Source organism: Rana temporaria, chromosome 2 (assembly GCF_905171775.1).
Source record: "Rana temporaria chromosome 2, aRanTem1.1, whole genome shotgun sequence".
In the NCBI taxonomy this organism is placed as follows: Eukaryota; Metazoa; Chordata; class Amphibia; order Anura; family Ranidae; genus Rana; species Rana temporaria.
Genome location: NC_053490.1, coordinates 59,312,006 through 59,332,677, shown reverse-complemented (window position 1 = coordinate 59,332,677; position 20,672 = coordinate 59,312,006). Strand labels below are relative to the sequence as shown.

At 41.8% G+C, this 20,672-nt stretch overlaps 1 protein-coding gene across 8 annotated transcripts in view; it reads right to left on the bottom strand.

Moving 5' to 3' along the window:
- The window catches only part of GRIA4 (glutamate ionotropic receptor AMPA type subunit 4), a 430,528-nt gene that overhangs the window by 140,834 nt on the left and 269,022 nt on the right, over nt 1–20,672 (bottom strand). For all 8 annotated transcript variants that reach the window (XM_040340234.1, XM_040340233.1, XM_040340232.1 and 5 more), the window contains exon 5: nt 7,194–7,247. In XM_040340234.1, coding sequence (XP_040196168.1) covers nt 7,194–7,247 — 54 coding nt within the window. The remainder of the gene's footprint in view (nt 1–7,193; nt 7,248–20,672) is intronic.

Sequence of the window (20,672 nt, the reverse complement as noted above, 5' to 3'; positions counted from 1 at the left end):
GGTCCTTGGTCCATGCCCATCCACTAATACTCACAAGCTCTTCTGAAGTCTACAGGGCTTCCTAGTCCCTTTTTTGCAGTCCAGGGACCTCGTCTGTGGAATGCACTACCAACCATCATCCGACTGGAGTCGGATCACTTGGCCTTCAGGAGAAAGATTAAAACCCATCTCTTCTGAGGTCAAGGGGTTCCTTACCCATGAAATGGATACAGCGCCCAGAGGCGATTCAGTTTGCATGTGTTGCGCTTTACAAGTCTCTCTCTCTCTTTTTTGGGTCATGTCAATGATATCACCTTGGCCACTACTCTATCCACCAGAGGAGAAATAGGCATAACATTTCATGTGCTATAACGGTTAGTTGGCTCTTCTTTCCTGGCTAATACAGATTATAAAGCTCACATCACTCATGTGAGCATCTGCTTCTCATCAGTTCACACGAAACTCTAAATTAAGAACAAGAGAAACTTGGTTCTCACACTTTGAAACTGTTAAAAATATTTAACTTGATTTAACTTTGTCATCAACTCTTTACTATTTAACAGGCAAGCAGATAACTTCAAGGTAGCTTCACAATTAGCATGAAATCATACAAAGTTGTACAGAGAAACCCCCAGCGCTCAAAAGACAGGCCCACATTGAAAGCTAATGCCATGTACACATGATCGGAAATTCCGACGAGAAAACCGTGGATTTTTTTTCTGAATTTTGGCTCAAACTTGTCTTGCATACACACAGTCACACCAAATTCCGACCGTCAAGAACACGGTGACGTACAACACTACAACAGCCAATAAAAAGTTCAATGCTTCCGAGCATGCGTCGACTTGATTCCGAGCGTGCATAGGATTTTTCTCCAGAATCGGAATTGCATACAGAAGATTGGAATTTCTGACCAGAACTCTTCCCGAGAACCAGCTCTCAAATTTTTCTTGGCCGAAATTCCGACAAAAAAATCCATTGGAACCTACACACGGTGAGAATTTCCGACCAAAAGCTCACATCGGACTTTTCTTGTGCGTACGCGGCATAACAGGGGGCTGACACAAGTAGCTTTGCCACAACAATGTCCGACCAAGGGTGTGGGGAAAACTCCTATACAGTACACGACTAAAATACGCAAGAACCCAATAACAAAAATCTTGTTAGTATATAAAATAATACAAAATATATTAAAAATTGTGTACAGGGAAATGTACAATCAATGGCAGAAAAAGTCCAAGCTCAGGGCATAAGAGAGAGTCCAAGGACAAATGGAGGAAAGTTGTTGCAGGGGTCACATATAAATGCTCAGGGCTGCCATCATAGGGGAAACAGAAACCATGTTCCAATACTGTAGACAAAAAGCAAGGGAAGAGGCGCCTCTGAGTGTAGACGTTTTAAAAACAATTTAATAATCAATTTAGTACAGGCAACTCATATTTAGCGAGGTAAAGGTAGGCATTGTACAAAATCCATGAAAAGGGATCCTCAGGTCAGTCCATCTGGCAAGCGACGCGTTTCCGAGTGGGCGTACTGCGTGTGTTGTGGCAGTCACGCTCCAAGCTTGACAAAGGAGCACGACTGCCACAACACAACACACGCAGTACGCCCGCTCGGAAACGCGTCGCTTGCCAGTGACGTCACTGCCCCTCGACTGCTCTGACCCACCATACTCCAGGCCTCGCTCTGAAGCTCTCCCACCGCCGCCGGCTACTACCACCTATCAGCGGTGAATGATGCTTCCACGCAGCACAGCACCCCAGCAGGAGAAGGAGCAGATGGACTGACCTGAGGATCCCTTTTCATGGATTTTGTACAATGCCTACCTTTACCTCGCTAAATGTGAGTTGCCTGTACTAACTTGATTATTAAATTGTTTTTAAAACGTCTACACTCAGAGGCGCCTCTTCCCTTTAGAACTCCTATACACCCAGTGGAGTTTTCAACCTTCTGCCATTTATTCCAAAATCATGAATTTAGAGTGATGGTGCGCTTTTTAAAAACAGACATGTCTAAAAGGCAGAAAAAGTATCTTAATTTATTACATCTAGACAAAGCAAAGAAAATGATATTTCACTTGAAAACACTGGATCTGCAATTCTAATTATTCTACATATTTGCCTCTTCACATAATTAGTCTCAGATTCTGAAATAAAGCAATCAAGGTCTCCACAAAAAATGAAACACTCTAAAAATAACCGGACCTATTATTCTGACAGATCAGCTTTATCTTTTCTGCATTTTTAAATCGCACTTCACACTTATTTAGAAAAGTGAGCATTTGGAATACAAAGCATTGCATTAGCACAAGGGATGGATCATTTTTATTAGCAATAGCCTTCCACACTAGCATAAAGCAGAGTTCTGACTGCCGTTGTCTGTTTTATTAAACTGCTGCCTGACTGAAGGTCAAAAGTGAGATAGAGAGAGTAAATGTTTTTAAGAGACTGTTATCATAAAAGAAATTCTCGCTGAGATTAATCAAGTCATCGTTTTATAAACCTAGCAGAAGGAAAGTAGAAAGATGAAAGCAGTCCACAAAAACAAAACTGGCGTTTTAAAGCATTATGCCACTTTTCACAAATTCTAAAATGATTAGAGAAAGAGGAACTTGTGGGTCTTCAAGAGATACAACCTATGTACATTTGACAAATATTGCCTTTGTTTTATTATTAAAGACCAACTCCAAACAATAGTTATCTTTTTGGATATAGACATGGGTGTGCGCAGCCTATTGCATTAGGGTGTGCACCTCAAAGTTCCAACACATTTGCATTTGTGACATTAACTGGACTCTTCCCCGGTCATCATCCTGAAACAATGAAGGAGGGGGGGCAGGGGAGCACACAGGGGGACCTGGGCAGCAGAAAGAAGAGGAACGGGCACTAGAGCGTGGCATATATTGGTACCGATCCCCTGTATTTTCCTCCTGTGGCAGCTGAATGTCGGCGAGAGGGAGAGGAGGAGAAGCCTAGTTTTTGCTGCTGCAGAAGGAAATACAGATCGGTTCCACTAATTTCCACCCCTGATGCCTATCCTGTCCAGGTTCTGGGGGTCCGCAAGTAAGGATCGTTGCTTACCTGTCACCTGCCCACGATTGACAGCTTACCAACTCCAGGATTAGGGTGTGCCCAGGCACACCTGGCACACCCCTTGCGCACTCCTATGGATACAGATACTGAAATGGTTGCATCCTCTCATTACAGGCATACCCCACTTTTAAGTTGGGTTTATTTACTATCGCTGGAGAGTGCAAAATCAGGCTCACTTCTGCATAGAAAACAATGAGCTTCTAACCCAATCTTGTTCAATTAAGCCTGGTAATAAAACCTGGAAGCCCATTGATTTCTATGTAGAAGTGAGCCTGATTTTGCACTCTCCAGCGATAGTAAATAAACCCCATTGTGTACTTAAAAGTGGGGTATGCCTGTATTGTTTAATTTGTCTCTCTTGAGGAATGAATGGAAATCTTCCTACTGAAGTCAAAGACAGCAATAAAAAAGGGAACTACTTTATGGGGCTTTAATACAGTAAAAACAAGAAAACAGTCTCTTTCTGCTACTTCAAGAGGTAAATACTTTGCAGGCAGCTTGAAAAGACTATATACAGTCCAACTGTCAAGTCATTTTCTGCTGGCTGTGCTCTGCCAATCTTGTCAACAACACAAAGCGCCAAATTAACGAGAGTCAGGCCTCGTACACACGACCCAGAATCTCGTCGTAAATGAAACGTCGTTTTCCTCGACGAGTTCATTGTCAGGCTTGTCGAGAATCTTGTCAAGCTTTCTTTGCATACACACTGTCAAGACAAAATCTCATCATTCTCAAACACGGTGACGTACAACACATACGACGGCACTATAAATGGGTAGTTCTATTCCACTGGCACAACCCTTGGGGCTGCGTTTGCTAATCTCATGTTATTGCGTGTTAAGTAAAAGTTTGGTAAGAGACGATTCGCGCTTTTCAGTCTGTTACAGCATGATGAATGAGCCATTAAGAACGCTACTTTTACCGAAGGTGCGCTCCTGTCTCATACTTTATTCTGAGCATGCGCGGGTTTCTAAGTATACACACAAACGTGTTTCTAGTCTTAAACCAGCCCGACGAGAAACACGACGAGGAAATTGAGACTCCCGATGAGAAAAAAGAGAACATGTTCTCTTTTTTTCTCGTCGAGATCCACGACAGTTTTCTCGACGAAAAACATACACACGGCCATTTTTCTTGGCAAAAATGCTCTGCCAGCATTTTTCTTGATGGATTTTGTCGAGGAAAACGGTCGTGTGTACGAGGCCTGAGACCACCACCAAAGTATTCCAATGGGCTCAGCAGATCCGTTGAAGTCAGAATTACTAAGAGGTTGGGAAGCCAGTATTTCAGTTCATCGGGAATATCCTCCACAGGTGATATTCTCTGTTCTTTAGTTGCATCCACATGAGCCCTGGTTCACATTGGTATGATTTGACATGCAATTTGACATGTCAAATCGCATGTCAAATCGGCAGAATTTTCCGGCAATGGCACCTTCATTTACCGGCAATGGCATTTGCGGCACTGTACCGATTTCAAAAAGTAGTTTCTGTACTACTTTTTGCAATTTCAGGCTGCATTTTACATTGACATCTGTGCAGAAACCTGCATAGATGTCTCTCGTGTCCGAAATCGGGACTGACAAGCGGGAGTGATATCGTGCGAGTTCAGGTAAACTCGCACGGCTTCATTCCGGCAGCCCAGTGTGAAGCTGGGCTAAACAGGACTCCCACGGTAGGATTCAAAAAAATTAAATACAATGAACGAAATTACAATTACATATTTTTATTTAAACCATAAAATCCAAAATTTAAATTGCTCACAACTAGCACCATTTAGCGTTTTGGTTCTGCTAGAAGACTCTTCTCAAAAATGCGAACCAGAAGGATTTTTTTCTGCCTCTGTACACTGAGCATCAATTATGCCTCTAAATGTCCTAATGTGCATGTACACAAAGGATAACGTTGAGCTGCTTCTACAGGTAAGATGCAAAATTCCTGTAAAAGCCACGTTTTTTTAGCCCATGGACCCTTAAAATTGCTCACAACTAGCACCAGGTATGGTATCATAGGTCACAGGCTCTAAGCTCCATCAAACATACTTTACCAAAACGGCATCATCAGGGCAATAATTCCCTTTTAGTTAGAGTGTTGGACAGAGCTTAGAGCCTGTGATGTCAGATGCCATACCTGGTGCTAGAAGTGAGCTATTTTGATTTTTGGATTTCTTGGGGGTTTTAATATAAAGATGTTATTTGCACTATTCAGTTATTTTTTTTAAATTCTACTGTGAGAATTCTGTTCATGCCACTAAAGAACTAGGTTACCATTCTTTGGTATGAGAAGATTATTTACCAACACAGGGTCTGTCCAACCAAGTTTGACAAAGTCTGGGATTGATGGATGGTGATTCCTGGCCTGTCACTGGAAGATTTGGTTATGGACAAGTTGCTGGGTTGCTGCAGTAATGGTTGTTACTAATATGTCTTCTTTCCTTTGGGTATTAAGAACCCAGTGTATTATGCTACTCATAATTTGTTTTATTGAGTGGATTTCTTAGGATGGGACCATGGGGTTACTTACGAAAGGCAAATCCACTTTGCACTACAAGTGCAAACTACTATTGCAAAGTGCACTTGAAATTGCACTGACAGTGCACTTGGAAGTGCAGTATCTGTAAATATGAGGGGTAGATCTGAAATGAGGGGAAGCTCTGCTGATTTAATCATCCAACCATGTGCAAGAAAAAAATTTGTTTTTTATTTTACTTGCATGCCCCCCTCAGATCTACAGCGACTGCACATGAAAGTGCATTTTCAGGTGCACTTGTAGTGCAAAGTGGATTTGCCTTTTGTAAATAACCCCCAATATGTCTCTTGGGACACTTTTGATGTATATATTCATTGTGACGCATTATATTCTAAAATTTGATAAAAGAGAAGTATTGGATTTTTTTTTGGAGAATCATACTTACCTAGGTGAATGCAGAATCAGTCCCATGCTGCATCTGTCCCCAACCGGCTCTAAAAATAGGAACCAAGCAATCAAACACAGCTGATCACTCAGTTCTCACAGCTCTGTGAGCAGAGAGCTGATGACTGTCAGTCACCAGCTCTCTGCTCTACCCCCCATACTCACTGGAGCACTGAGCTGTGGAGGGGGCAGGAACAGCCAGCTCAGCCTTTCAGCGGCTTGCTGAGAGGCTGAGCCGGGTGCTGGTCCAGGCATGTGGGCAGATCCCGACCATATGGTTGCGATCCTTCCCAAGCATGGACCAGCACTGTGACATCAGCCGAGAGTGGGTCTCAGCTGACTGCCTGCTGAAAACGGGTCACAGGAGTGAAGAACCAACAACACTCCTGTGATCCACAGGAGAAGTAGAGCCAAATGAGCTGTGGGTGTACTTCTCCTTTGACGTTTGTTCAATAAACGTTATTCTCTCATTTAAAAAAAAAAAAGAAGGCATTGGTTTCACTTTGAGAGCTTTTCTCTCACTTACCACTGAGTACAAGACAGGAAGTGATGACAAATCCCCCAACAGGACACAGATTGCAAAAAATGAAATCATACAGGAGGTTTTAACTGTTCCTTACTCTACCCAGAATAAAACAAGAGGCTTTAGATATATTTAAAATTCCACAAGAGAGCCTAACTTGTAAAAACCACCTTATTTTTAAACCGACTGATTGCCATAAGTTTGTTGTTAGATACCTATTTTGATTTTTGAGTTTTTAGGGCCACAAAACTCACTGATGGACAAAGACAGTTATGGCAGGAAGATCTCACAGTTGGAGTACCCAAGGTATGTAAGAACCTAAGGACTGACTCAGCTCAACAGACTCTACCTAAAGCAAAAATATCATTTTGGGTGAACTAATTAATATAGCATATTAAACTCTGAATCTGTACCCCGTATTTACCAAAAATAAAAATAACATAAAATACTTCAGCAGGTGTTAGTTTTCCGGAGATAAGTAGGCCTTTAACATGGAATTGCTGCACACTATTTGAATGTAAAATGATGTATAATGGAGATGATAAATGCTCTTTTGATTAGAATTTAATGAGATGCATGATGAGTAAAGACCAAATGAATGCGCTACTTTTATTTTCCACTGATTTTACCCCATTGCTGCAACAGGAAAATGCAAATAAGTCAAAATTAATGAGAACAAGTACTTACCAGGTTTGCAATAATGTAATGATAGCCTTTTACGTGTTTTCCAACACTCACAACCTGCACAAAAAAAAAGGAGACAAAATATAAATAAACAATTAAAAACATAATAGTAATTGTCACAATCAATATACTTTACAAATATTGACAAAAAGTATAATACCAATAATTACCACAATGATACATGTATGTTTAGTATGCATTTCATGTTATATATGTTTGCTTGTAATTCACTTAATTTTACAGTGTACAAATAATATTAAAAAGACATAAGTACAGTTGAAAAGAAGTTAAAAAGAGGAGTCTGGTTAGAAAACTCCCTTCTATAAAAACATCATATAAATTAAGCTTCTACTTGAAGATCTCACAGCGGCAAATAACACCAATCTATAAATGGACCAACTAGAGAATTGTAGGGTTTCATTTCTGTAGCAAGTCTAGTCACAAGCTGAGTTTGGTTATTTGTTGTCACAAAGGGATTGATTTACTAAAGGCAAAAAGACTTGCCAGAGCTTAGTAAATGAGCAGAAGCTCTGTTGACTTTTATCATCCAATCATGTGCAAGCAAAATGCTGTTTTTCTTTTATTTTCCTTGCACGTGATTAGAATTCTTTGCAAAGTGAAGCTTTACCTTATTTACCATGCTCTGGAGCAACTGCACTTGCAGAAGGCAACTGCACTTTGCAAAGTGAACAGTCTATATGCCTTTAGTAAATCAACCCTAAAATGTCCACGCCAAAACTCCAACTTACACCAACTGCCTTAGCCATACATGTAGCAATGTAATAGCATGATCAGTTCTATATTTTTGTAGAAATCACAAAGTAATGACATACATAGGGGTGATTTTACTAAAGGAAAATAGATGGTGTACGTTGCAAGCACAGATGCACCCTGCTAGGTAATTGGCTCCAGAGCTTAAATGGGCAGAAGCTCTGCTGATTTCCATCCTCCAATCATTTGCAAGCAAAAATGCATAAAAAAAAAGAAAAAAAATTCCTTGCACGTAATTGGGTATTCTTTGCAAAGTGATACTTCTTTTTATTTATTCAGCTCTGGAGTATCTGCACTTGCAAAGTGCATAGTCTCTTTGCCTTTAGCAAATCCACCCCATAGGATAGTGGTTCTGATTGACCACAAGTAGATTAAAATTGTCCTTAACAGGCCCGGACTGGGACAAAAAATAGGCCCGGGTATTTTGGAATGAGCAGCCCATGACATCTTAACCCGCCCCTTCCCACTCTCCATCCTGATGTATCCCCCGGGAGGGGGAAACCCAGCAAAGGTGCGGGGAGCAAGGGGGACAGGGAAAGAGCAGGGGGTGAGAGAGTACAAGGAAGAACCTTGAGAACATGGGGTGGGGCAAGAGCACGGGGGGCTGGAGAGCATTGTGGGGGGAGGCAGAGAGCATGGGGGGGCAGAGAGCACAGGGGAGAGGCAGAGAACACAGGGAGGAAGAGAAAGAGGAGAGCACAAGGGGAACGGAGAGCATGGGGGGCTGGAGAGCACAGGGAGTGGGGGGTTGGAGAGCACAAAGGGAAGCAAAAACACAGGGTGGGGCGGAGAGCACAGGGAGGGCAGGAGAGCACGGGGGTGGAGAGCACAGGGGGGAGGCTGAGATCACTGGGGGGCTGTAGAGCACTAGGGGGGGCACAGGGGGCAGCAGAGAGCATGGGGGGAGGTGGAGAGCACGGGGGGCTGGAGAGCACTGGGGGGGCAAGAGAGCACTGGGGGGGCTAGAGAGCACTGGGGGGCTGAGGAGCACTGGGGGAGATGCAGAGGGCACAGGGGGGCAGCGTAGAGCATGGGGGAGGTATAGAGCACAGGGGGGGTGGAGAAAACAGGGGGGGCTGTAGAGCACTGGGGGGGCTAGAGAGCACTGGGGGGGGGGCTGGAGAGCATTAGGGGAGGTGAAGAGCACAAGGGGAGGTGGAGGGCACAGATGGGGAAGCGTAGAGCATGGGGGGAGGTGGAGAGCACAGGAGGGAGGTGGAGAGCACAGGGGGTGAGACGAAGGGCACAGGGGGCAGCGTAGAGCATGGGAGAGGTGGAGAGAACAGGGGGCTGGAGAGCACTGGGGGGGCTAGAGAGCACTGGGGGAGAAGTGGAGGGCGCAGGGGGACAGCGGAGAGCATGGAGGAGGTGGAGAGCACAGAAGGGAGGTGAATATCACAGGGGAGGTGGAGAGCACAGGGGGAGAGGCAGAGGGCACATGGGGCAGCAGAGAGCATGGGGAGGTGGAGAGCACTGGGGGGGGGGCTATAGCATACTGATGGGGGTCGAGAGCACTGTGGGGGGCAGCAGAGGAGGAGCAGTGGGGTGGCTATATATAGAAGAATCATTCTCTCCATCTTCCTCCCGCAGTACCTGAAAGCCTGTGAGAGGGGGAGGAGCAGAAGCAGGCATTCAGGTACTGCGGGAGGAAGATGGAGAGAATGATTCTTCTATATGCAGCCACCCCACCACTCCTCCTATTCAAGTTACAGGGGGCCGCACTTACGTTTTCTCTAATCACCGATTGCAGCAGGCTCCTCTCCCCTTCGCCGTCACGCCCTGTCACCAATGGCTGAACTATACTGGCGGCCATGGAGAGGTGTCTCCTCTAGCTCCTCCCACTTCAGGTTTCCGTCCCCATCGTGCCGATGGCTGAGCCTGAGCTGAACTGGCAACCGTGTGGCCGCGAAAATTTCGAGGGATCGGCGTGGGCTTAAATAGCAGCCTGCCTTGGCCCCGCAAGCAAGGACATGCGGCCCCCGACCCACCGGACAATCCGGGCCTGGTCCTGATGGACCTTGGTGGAAAAATCCATTAATTTTTACAAGATTTTCCCTTGTGATTTCATTTCAGTTGCATCTTTCAATAAATTGTATTGAAGCTGTCAATTTATTGAGCACTTTTGACATTACATTTAATTGAATTTTGGTGGTCATTTAAAACTCTTGGGTGGTAGATGATTACTTGCAGTTGTATTTGTTATTCCTAGGTGGTTAAAATTTATTGAAAACTGCTACCTGTATAGCCAGCGTAGCAAGGTCTTTTACCTCTTTTGGTCTAATGAGAACCTCCAAAGATAGCTGACATCCTTCAAGATGGTGATAGTCATTGGGCGCCAGACATTTCTTGGATATAAAAGAGGTTTTATATATTTTGGGGGAAAGAGGGTTAGGGCCAGGACACCCTTAGATAGTTTCAAACTCAATTGTCAGACTCTGAGACTTCAATATGAGAACAGCCGTGGAGGGAAAAGGCCCCAGCAAGACGCCACTTCTGCACATGCAGGATTGCTGTCTCCTATGGGTAACAGTCCTTTAACAGTTCCTAGATCAAAACGTATCAGTTCTTTCAGCTCCACTACAACTGTATATTGTAGTTCTTTAATACCGAGCTCCTGGTCTCTCACTAGACCCTCTGATTCACTGACTATGAATCCCTTGAGATCTTCCAAGGTTTGCGGTGGTATCCCCTCAAGAGTCACCCCCGCTTCTCTGCTGAGCACTTAGCTTGGCACTCCAGATGGCACTCAGCTTGGCACTCCAGACACTCCTCAAGCTTCACCCCTGCTAACCGGCTCGGCCTCTGGCTTGACACACAAGGCTGCTCTGCAAGCATCTCCTCTGCTGGTTGGGTCCCTGACTTGATCACTGCCTGAAGTTTCCCAATTCTCCACCGTGCCCTTCGGTGAGAATATAGTTCCGTTACTTGCTTCAATAACTCACTGTGGTTTCTGGTAAAGGCGATTGGTCCCTTTGTGGCGACAGCTTCCCTTCTACATCCGACCACTGACAGATTCTTCCGGCCGGCAGAACAGTCACTTTTGCTTGAACTGCAAGCCACAGTCCCAACCCTGCACTGCCCTCTTACTTCTGGATAGGCCCTCACACAGCCTGGCAGCCGGATGCCCCCAGGATAGGCCCAATTTCCAGCCTAGCAGCCCGGGGCAGACGACACAGGTCCAGCCAGACGGCAGTCTGCATGGAACAGAACACAGATCACCTGACCTCACTTAAATATATATGCTCTCAAAGCAAGCCAAAGGATTAAAGAAAACCCCTACCCATTGGCTGAGACACCCCACATACCCATAACCTGACCTTGGGTTGCCCTTCTCGTATCTAGTACCACCAAGTACCCGGCCATCTTTTGCTAGAAGACAAAAGAACAACAAGGCCAAGCTTAGGGAGAAATTAATAGATCCCTATCAATCGACCAAGATAACTACTCTTGGCAAGTAAATTTGTGAGGAACTCTCTGACTAAACTCCAGGTTGCTACACCAGCTTAACATATAATATACAAATAACTAGAGTCCAGATTCAAATGAATGTGATGACCATGTAAAAGAGGACAGAGGCACAAATTAGAGAAAACTCTCTAATAAAGCCCTCCAAGATGGATAAAAAAGACTGAGGCAAAATAAAGTGAAATTCTAGTTTTGTTTAGAAAACAATAAAAATTCCGGGGGTGTACATTGCAATGATTTTATGAAACTGTGCTGCAGATCGAAACCTGCTTTTTTAGTGTGAAATATTTTTGTAGGCTTTGCTAGTGTCCTTTCTCAAACTGGCTACATTGAAGAATTTGCCCTCCACAGTTGTATTTTAAAAATTCCTTTCATATATACCTGGTTTCTGGAGGGTCACATAATGTCCTCAGGCTATCTTCCTCTTTCTCCTGGCAGTTGGGCAGTCTTCAATACTGCAGAAAGTGGATCTGAGGTCATAGCGTCAGCACTACTCTCTGCAGTGAATTGTGAACCCATGCTGACATAATGATGTGCCCCCTGGGGATGCACCCATGAAAATACAAAAACAGAAGGTGCAATCAGCGCACAAATTTCCCAAAAAAGACCAAACCCCCCATATGCAAGCTGAACACTAAAGAATTTTCACGTAATTCAATGGCAATGATAAAATAGAATATAAGTGCAGCGCAAAACCCTTAAACCAAATGTAAAAAATAGTAAAATAATTTATTAAATAATATAATAAATATTCAAATTAAATGAAGATATAAATAATAGTCCAGAAACTAGACAGCACTAGAGACAACTATTTTTCTCTGTGTAATTAAAGTCAATCTAGTAATTAAAACCTCATATTTCTGACATGTTAAACGTATTACAAGCTGATTTTTATACTTTTAAAATCTGCGCATTTCATTAAAATATCTAGGGACCCTGTAGGTCCTTGTTCACACACTTTCTGTCATTGGATGACAAATCTTTGTCCCTAAGAAAAATATAAATCGCGCTACCTCAACCACCCTTCTTGACCAACACAAGCGTATGCAAGTGGGTGATCTATAGTGATATAAGTGAAAAGCTGGCTGCTATATCAAAAAAGAGATTGGGACCTACTATATGCTGTTTCTGATCCCCTGTCATAAGGGATCGTGGGAATTTGGTAAGAGGCCAACCTATAAGTCTGGTGGAGGAGATGTCACTCTTTTTCTTTTGGACACGTTTATACTGTAACCAATCTGTACTGTGGCACAGATGCACGGGTGTTTGACACATTACCTGCTATCTAATGGACTCTTCATTGTCAACATTTTGGACTGTTTATTAACTCATTCAGAGCCAAAACCCATATTTATCTGAAGTTTTTTGATTCAAGTGCCTTTTGTTTTTTATTTCTGTTTTTTGTTTTTTTCTTGTAAATCACCATCACTATGATTGCTGAGGGATTTTGTGGTGGCTGCATGTTGCACTTTAGTGGCCATCACGGTAATTTTTTGATATAGCAGCCAGCTTTTCACTTATATCACTATAGATCACCCACTTGCATACGCTTGTGTTGGTCAAGAAGGGTGGTTGAGGTAGCGCGATTTATATTTTTCTTATATTCACTTCTTGTATTTTATTGTTTACACCTTAATCGCAGCACCCTGGAGGGATTAGACTGTGACTACGTTGCAGGTATTTTTCCCCTCTTTTTTCTTCTTTCTGGTAATTTTTAGCGCAGTTTCTTTCCATTTTTCCACCAACTCTTTGTCCCTGTCTGCTAAATGTTCTACTGCGTTGTCACCCTGACTTGAGGAGACCTCAAGTGGCAATGCTGGCGCACATTACAAAGGCATAATTGACTGTTATCACCAATAGGAAACCTGCCCTGAAAAATGATTTGCGGTTATCGATGGAGTGCACATAGACAGGAGGTAGTTGCAATAAGCCAGGGAAGATCAGCAGTGCTAATATGAAAAAAAATCTAAAATCAAGGTTTGGTTATTTCCGATACATGGTGCTTTAGCTAAAATAGATCTAATTTTCTTAGGGTTTATATCTACTTTAATCACCATAACAGGCTAGTCGTTTGGGGGTATCCAGCTGATATGCAAGATTAACACGGCATAGATCCTACGCCTACAGGCTCTGTAAATTGGACCCTGATCAGCTCCAGTAAAATCTCTGAAACCTCTAAAGCATCACACAAACACTGAAAATCACATTATTTACCAGTATTTCTCTTTTATTACCCAAAGCCCCATAAAATCACCAAAGATACATTTTTATCATTAAGACAAAAGATTGATTTTTCTCAGACACGTTCAAAGTTGGGGCCATTTTTAAGCCCATGCTGCAGGTATAATGAATATGTTCTGCTTTTCGAATTCAAATCAAAATCTTCTGCAGCACAAGCCTGCTATTTTATGCCTGAAGTTGCATACTGTGAAGGTTGATTAATTCATACTATCTACGTGCTGAGCAGCATCTATTTCTAAGAACAGACAAAGCGCAGACACCCTGGGATTAATTCATTTGTGCGGGATCAATCAGCAAAGAAAAATAATGAAAGCAAAGTTTTCTTGTGTCTTTGCAAACATATATTTACATAGCATTAGATGGATGATGCAGACCTATTAAAATGCATATCAGTTAAATTAAAAAGGGAGTTTTCTACAAAATATGAGGATGTTAGACACCGGAAAAGAGTACCGGGATCATATATAAATACTAGAAATAAATATTCTGCAATGCTACACTCTACAGCTTTTTGGCTTTCTGTATCAGCATGCGTTGGTCACCTAAGGGAACTAATTTGTATTTATTTTTTTATGTTCATAACTGTCTAATTTATTGATTTTAAGGAACAACATTAGAGTGAATTAGTAATCACATTTCAGAACACATATATGCTTAACATGTTTGTTTATTCCTATTTGATCAGCATTCTTAACTGTGCTGCTGACACTGTAAATGTATCAGAATCAGGAGGGAAACAACCATTAGAACTGTTTATTAACCACTTAAGACCTGGACCAAAATGCAGGTAAAGGACCTGGCCAGTTTTTGCGATTCAGCACTGTGTTGCTTTAACTGACAATTGCACGGTCGTGCGACGTGGCTCTCAAACAAAATTGGCGTCCTTTTTTCCCACAAATAGAGCTTTCTTTTGGTGGTATTTGATCACCTCTGCAGTTTTTATTTTTTGCGCTATAAACAAAAATAAAGTGACAATTTTGAAAAAAATTCAATATTTTTTCCTTTTTGCTATAATAAATATCCCCCAAAAATATATAGAAAAACTTTTTTTTCCCTCAGTTTAGGCCGATACGTATACTTCTACAGTACCTATTTTTGGTAAAAAAAAATTGCAATACGCGTTTATCGATTGGTTTGCGCAAAATGTATAGTGTTTACAAAATAGGGGATAGTTTTATTGCATTTTTATTAATATTTTTTTTACTACTAACGGCGGCGATCAGCGATTTTTTTCATGACCGCGACATTATGGCTGACACATTGGACAATTTTGACACATTTATGGGACAATTGTCATTTTCACAGCAAAAAATGCTATAAAAATGCATTGTTTACTGTGAAAATGACATTTGCAGTTTGGGAGTTAACCACTAGGGGGCGCTGAAGGGGTTAAGTGTGACCTCGTGTGTTTCTAACTGTAGGGGGGCGGGGCTGGACGTGTGACATCATTGATCGTGTTTCCCTATATTAGGGAACACACGATCAATGACAGCGCCACAGTGAAGAACGGGGAAGCTGTGTTTACACACACCTCTCCTCGTTCTTCAGCTCCGGGGACCGATCATGGGACTCCAACGGCGATCGGGTCCGCGGTCCTGCGGGCGCGGTCACGGAGCTTCGGAACCACGGCTGGGCACTTAAAGAGGACGCACAGGTACGTGCTTGTGCCCAGCCATGCCATTCTGCCGACGTATATGTGTAGGAGGCGGTCCTTAAGTGGTTAAATGTAGTCAGTATAAATGTTTATAATGAAACTCCAGGAACTGCCATATGTATGTCACAACAAAATTTGATATAACTTTCCTCAATTCCTCAATACCAATACCAATTTAGCTTCAGCAGGCACTTTACCTGTCTGGTCAGAGAAAACAAATGTGTCTAGTATTTAAGGGTGAACTTGGACCTAATCCAAACCATGTTATAAAAATTACACAAGGTTGCATTGTATCAATTCTAGACAACATTTTTTCTTGACACACAGAGGTTGATTTACTAAAGGCAAACAGTCTGTGTACTGCAAATTTAGTTGGTCTAGCTCTGAGGGGAACATGCAAGGAAATAAAAAAAAAATGCATTTTTTGCTTGCACGTGATTGGATGATAGAAATCAGTAGAGCTTTCCCTCAGATCTAGTGCAATTGCACTTGCAGTGAACTCACCTATAACATGTCACGCAAAGAAACACAATCCTGTCATATGGATGTTGACAGAATTATAAAAAAAACAAATTAGGCTAATATGTTCATAGAATGAGTTCCTATTGCTGTAAACTTTTAATGATGCTACCTTATTTTCTAGTGTTAGCACTACTTATTCTTTACATAATTATAATTATTATACATGATTTATATAGCGCCCACATTTATGCAGTGCTTTACAATGTAGGACAGCACAATTACAGTACAGTTCAATACAGATGGGACAGGAGGGCTCTGCTCATAGAGATGACATTGTAAAGGGAGGGGATGGTTGTACAAAAGGTAATAGATGTGGGGAATAATTTGATGGGGGTGGCTCTGAGACAGTTGTTAGGTGGGTGTGGGATAGGCTTCCCTGAACAAATGTCTAATGTCTAAAGGTGGACAGGGTAGGGGCTAAGCGGACATGCTGAAGCAGGGAGTTCAAGAGGGTGGGAGAGGCTCTGAAGAAGTCCTGAAGGCGAGCATGGGAGGAGGTAACAAGGAGCTAGAGAGGAGGAGGTCCTGGGAGGAGCGGACGATTTGGACGATATCTGCAGATGAGGTTGGTGATGAAGATGGGGGTGATGTTGTGAGCGGCCTTGTATGTTGTGGTTAGCATTTAGAATTTTAATACGGTGGGGTAGGAGAAGCCAGTGAAGAGATTGGCAGAGAGGGGCAGCAGTCACAGATCGGTTAGTGAGGTGTATTAGTCTAGCAGCAGAATTCATAATAGACTGAAGGGCGGGATAGCCTGCGAAAGGGTAAGCCATTAACCCCCCTGACGGTATTCCCGAATCTGGCTCGGGGTGGAATTTCAGGACCAAAAGCTGTAACCCCGAGCCAGACTCGGGATTGCCTCACAGTGTCCACAGGCAGGGTTTATTTACCTTGTCCCTGGATCCTGCGATGCCTCCCCGTTGTGTGATCGAGCGGTGTCCTCCTCGCTCTATTGACAGTGCCTGTGTGCCGCTGAGCTCTGTTCCCTGCGACGTTACGACACACAGGGGCGGAGATCGGCGCCAAATTTAAAAAAGTAAATAAACACAATACATACAGTCTACTGTAATCTTATAGATTACAGTACTGCATGAAAAAAATACACACCCCCTTTGTCCCTAGTGGTCTGCCCAGTGTCCTACATGCACTTTTATATAATAAAAACTGTTCTTTCTGCCTGGAAACTGGAGATTGTCCAACCAAAATGTGTCCCTTTATGTCAAAAAGGGTTTTAGACCAGCTGAAAATAGCAATAATTAATTAGAATCACTCGCAGAATTGAGCGATAGTGATTTGTGGGGAAATTTGTCATCAAAAAATTTGTATTAAAATTTGTATTATTATTATATTATTTGTTATAATTATTTATATTTATTTATTATATTATAATTTATGATTTTGTGTTTCAAATTTTATTATACCCGGTATGTCTACTAGACTCTTGTTTGGACAGATTTAAGTGAGTTATTTTACAGGCCTACAATATAAAATGCCAAATTTCCATGAAAAATAATGGTACCGCTTTCAGCACCTAAAATCTGAATTAATCATACCGCCGGGGAGTTTAAGGAGAGAGTTGCAGTAGTCAAAGCGGGAAATAATCAAGGAGTGAATAAGTTGCTTTGTGGTGTCATTAGTCAGGAAGGGTCAAATTATGCAGAGGTTAAGGTGGCAGGATTTAGCCAGTGATTAGATGTGGGGGCTAAAGGAGAGGTCAGAGTCAAGGATTACACCCAGCACCCTGGCATGTGTGGAGGGACCGATGGTTGTGCTGTTGATCTTAATGGTAAAGTCATGGGGGGGGGGGGACTGGGAAGGAGGAAATATAACAAGCTCAATTTTGGAAAGATTGAGTTTGAGAAAGTGGTGTGACATCCATACCGATATTTCATTCAGTAAGTTTGAGATCTGTGAAGAGATCGAGGGGGTGAGTTGAGGAGTGGAGGAGATATACAAGGAAAGAGATGCTCCTGTTTTTGTGCAATGACCTAACCATGGTCATACACTAGAAATGTGTGATTTTGGACAATGTTATGAAACACTTTTACAGCATTCCCATGTGAATAAACACACTTTCATTTCATAATGGCCTAATGGTCTGTGCAAATCATAAAATGTCAACACTTATGCCGCGTACACACGGTCGGTCAAACAGATGAGAACGGTCTGATGGACCGTTTTCTTCGGACCAAACCGATGTGTGTGGGCCCCATCGGTTATTTATCCATAGGTTAAAAAAAAGCAATCTTGTTTTAAATTTAACCAATGGATACCTAACCGATAGAAAAAAAACGATCGTTTGTAGGCACGTCCATCGGTTAAAAATCCACGCATGCTCAGAATCAAGTAGACGCATGCTTGGAAGCATTGAACTTAGTTTTTTTCAGCACGTCGTTGTGTTTTACGTCACCGCGTTCTGACACGATCGTTTTTTTAAGCGATGGTGTGTAGGCACGACTGACCATCAGTCAGCTTCATTGGTTAACCGATGAAAACGGTCCATCAGACCGTTTTCATCGGATGAACCTATCGTGTGTACAGGGTTTTAGCCTCCTTTGTGTATAGCTATTGTCCTTGCATAAGCATGCAATATTAAAGAGTTTACAAGGAAAATACGATTTGACTTTCTAAATGTAAATTTCCAAATAAAATATTTAGTGGAACTTTAAAAAATTTATTTTTTTGCACATCTTTTTAATTATGTGTAGCAAATCATATTTAAACTTTTACTAGCTTACAAAATATGAACACTGTGTTTGCTGGAATAATGGGCATGTAAGCAATATTTAATTTTTTTAACCAAATATGTAAAAATCTGTAGAATATTGGTATAAAGTGTATAAAAATATTTTCCATTTGACAGCTGATTTTCTACCATGTAATCACAGAGAGGAATGAATCTGAATTGTTAGTTTTAAAAAGAGGCATTCCTGCTTATACAGTAGTGTGATTTTCTAAAACACAATAGATTAATAATAAGCCGACCCTCCTCACCACCAATTTGGTAGGGGGTGACCTGTACCCACCCTCTGACACACCCAGGTGGGCCATGCCTACATTTATGGCCCATAGACAGGACAACCTCGCCTCAATCAATAATTGGTGGGAGGTCCCTTTGTCAAATTCATAAGTTAATGAGAATTATCTAGGTTTGTGTACATGTTGATTAATGTTCACTCAAGTTATTTGTCTCAGATTAGTTGATTGTTATTAACACTATGTGCTCAAAGGACTTTGTTCCATCTTTGGGGACCAAAGAGTTTTAGTGTGGGAGTGTGAAGCCGTGTGCTGGCTGATTTGTGCGATCCCCTGCTCACTTGGTTTCCCTTGGGCAACAATATAGTAAATTTGCCTTTACTAATTAATCTGGTTCATGTTTCTTTGAAATTGAATTATTGCTGGGTACTTAAAGCTACTGTCAGTGATTTCCTGTAATATTGGATGTATACTCAGCCTGGTGTGTCAGTGGGGCTGAGGTATTTGGGAGGGTCAAGGCTAGGAACAAAGGGCCCACCTTAACCAGCGGTTCTTTTGGGGGTAGTGCTACAATAGTATAAAACATATCCTATGAGACTTAAAGCTCGTAACAAGCTGACTTGATTTAGCTGGATACCAAGAGATGCAGCCTTAAAATTAAGCCATAAAAATGTTGTATGTGCTCCACTTTTCTACAATCTCTCTGAAATATTATCTGCCAAATTTCTTAATATTGCTTAATATTATGAGGGCTCTACGAAGGCTATACCTCAACAAGGTGTCCAGAACATCATAAAACCTTCATAAAACACTAAGCAGAGCATTAGGAGAGTCAATAACACACGCTGTGAAAGATATGACATGATATTTTTATTTCTAGCTTTCTCCATTTTAAGTACAATAAACATTTAATTTATTATAACAGAGAAATGTGACTTGCACAATGAGCCTATATGGGCATGATGCATTATGAATTCATACATGAAGTGCTCCACGTAGGATGACTCAATTTTAACATGATTCATTCTTGCCTTGAAAATAGTTTTTATGAGTAAATGCATGCAAAGTAATACAGTATGCACTGTTATCATTAAATTCAAAAAGCATAGACAATAGGCATATAAAGCATGGAGTGGAAGAGTATCTTATATTTTGTCCATAGTGGTGATAGTAGCGGATGGGTAATTTTTCTATATTTTTACGATTCAGAATTATGTATTTTTCCTTTTTTTCAACTCATTCACACAGGGTCATATTTTTATTTCCTGCCTTAATTATCCCCTTTACAAAGGTCCATCGTTTAGGGTTGAGTCAAACATTTAAAAGATTTGTGAACCTTTGAAATTTGTAAACTTCAGAACAGGAAGTCACATTCAAGACAATGGGAATCTGAACCAGCCTCTAAAAAAAATAGCTAATTATGCAAAAAAATGCAAAATTGCTTAGAAAGCTCCTGACAGCCCTGTCTGATAAGATAATGGGGCCATTATCACTATAAGAAAGTTCCTTTAAAAAATATATAAGGTATAATAACATAGAAGCATGGGATCTGGTGTATTGGCAGACAAGCTAAGGGTGCTAAGGCCATATCAGAAGGCAGAAACAGTCTTTGTTCCCTTTCTTACAGAAGCCTTCCGGGAATCTGAACTACTTAAAATGACACCAAAATTAGGATTCAGCTCAAGACTTCTGCATTCATTAAATTAGGTTTGAATTTAACACCAATCCAAACTTTGGAATTGACTCTACTGGCTCGTGTTTTTATCACATTAACAAGAACAAGTCCAATCGCCACACAATTTACATTACAATACAGTTATACTGTATTTTATACACTATATAGTACATTTCCT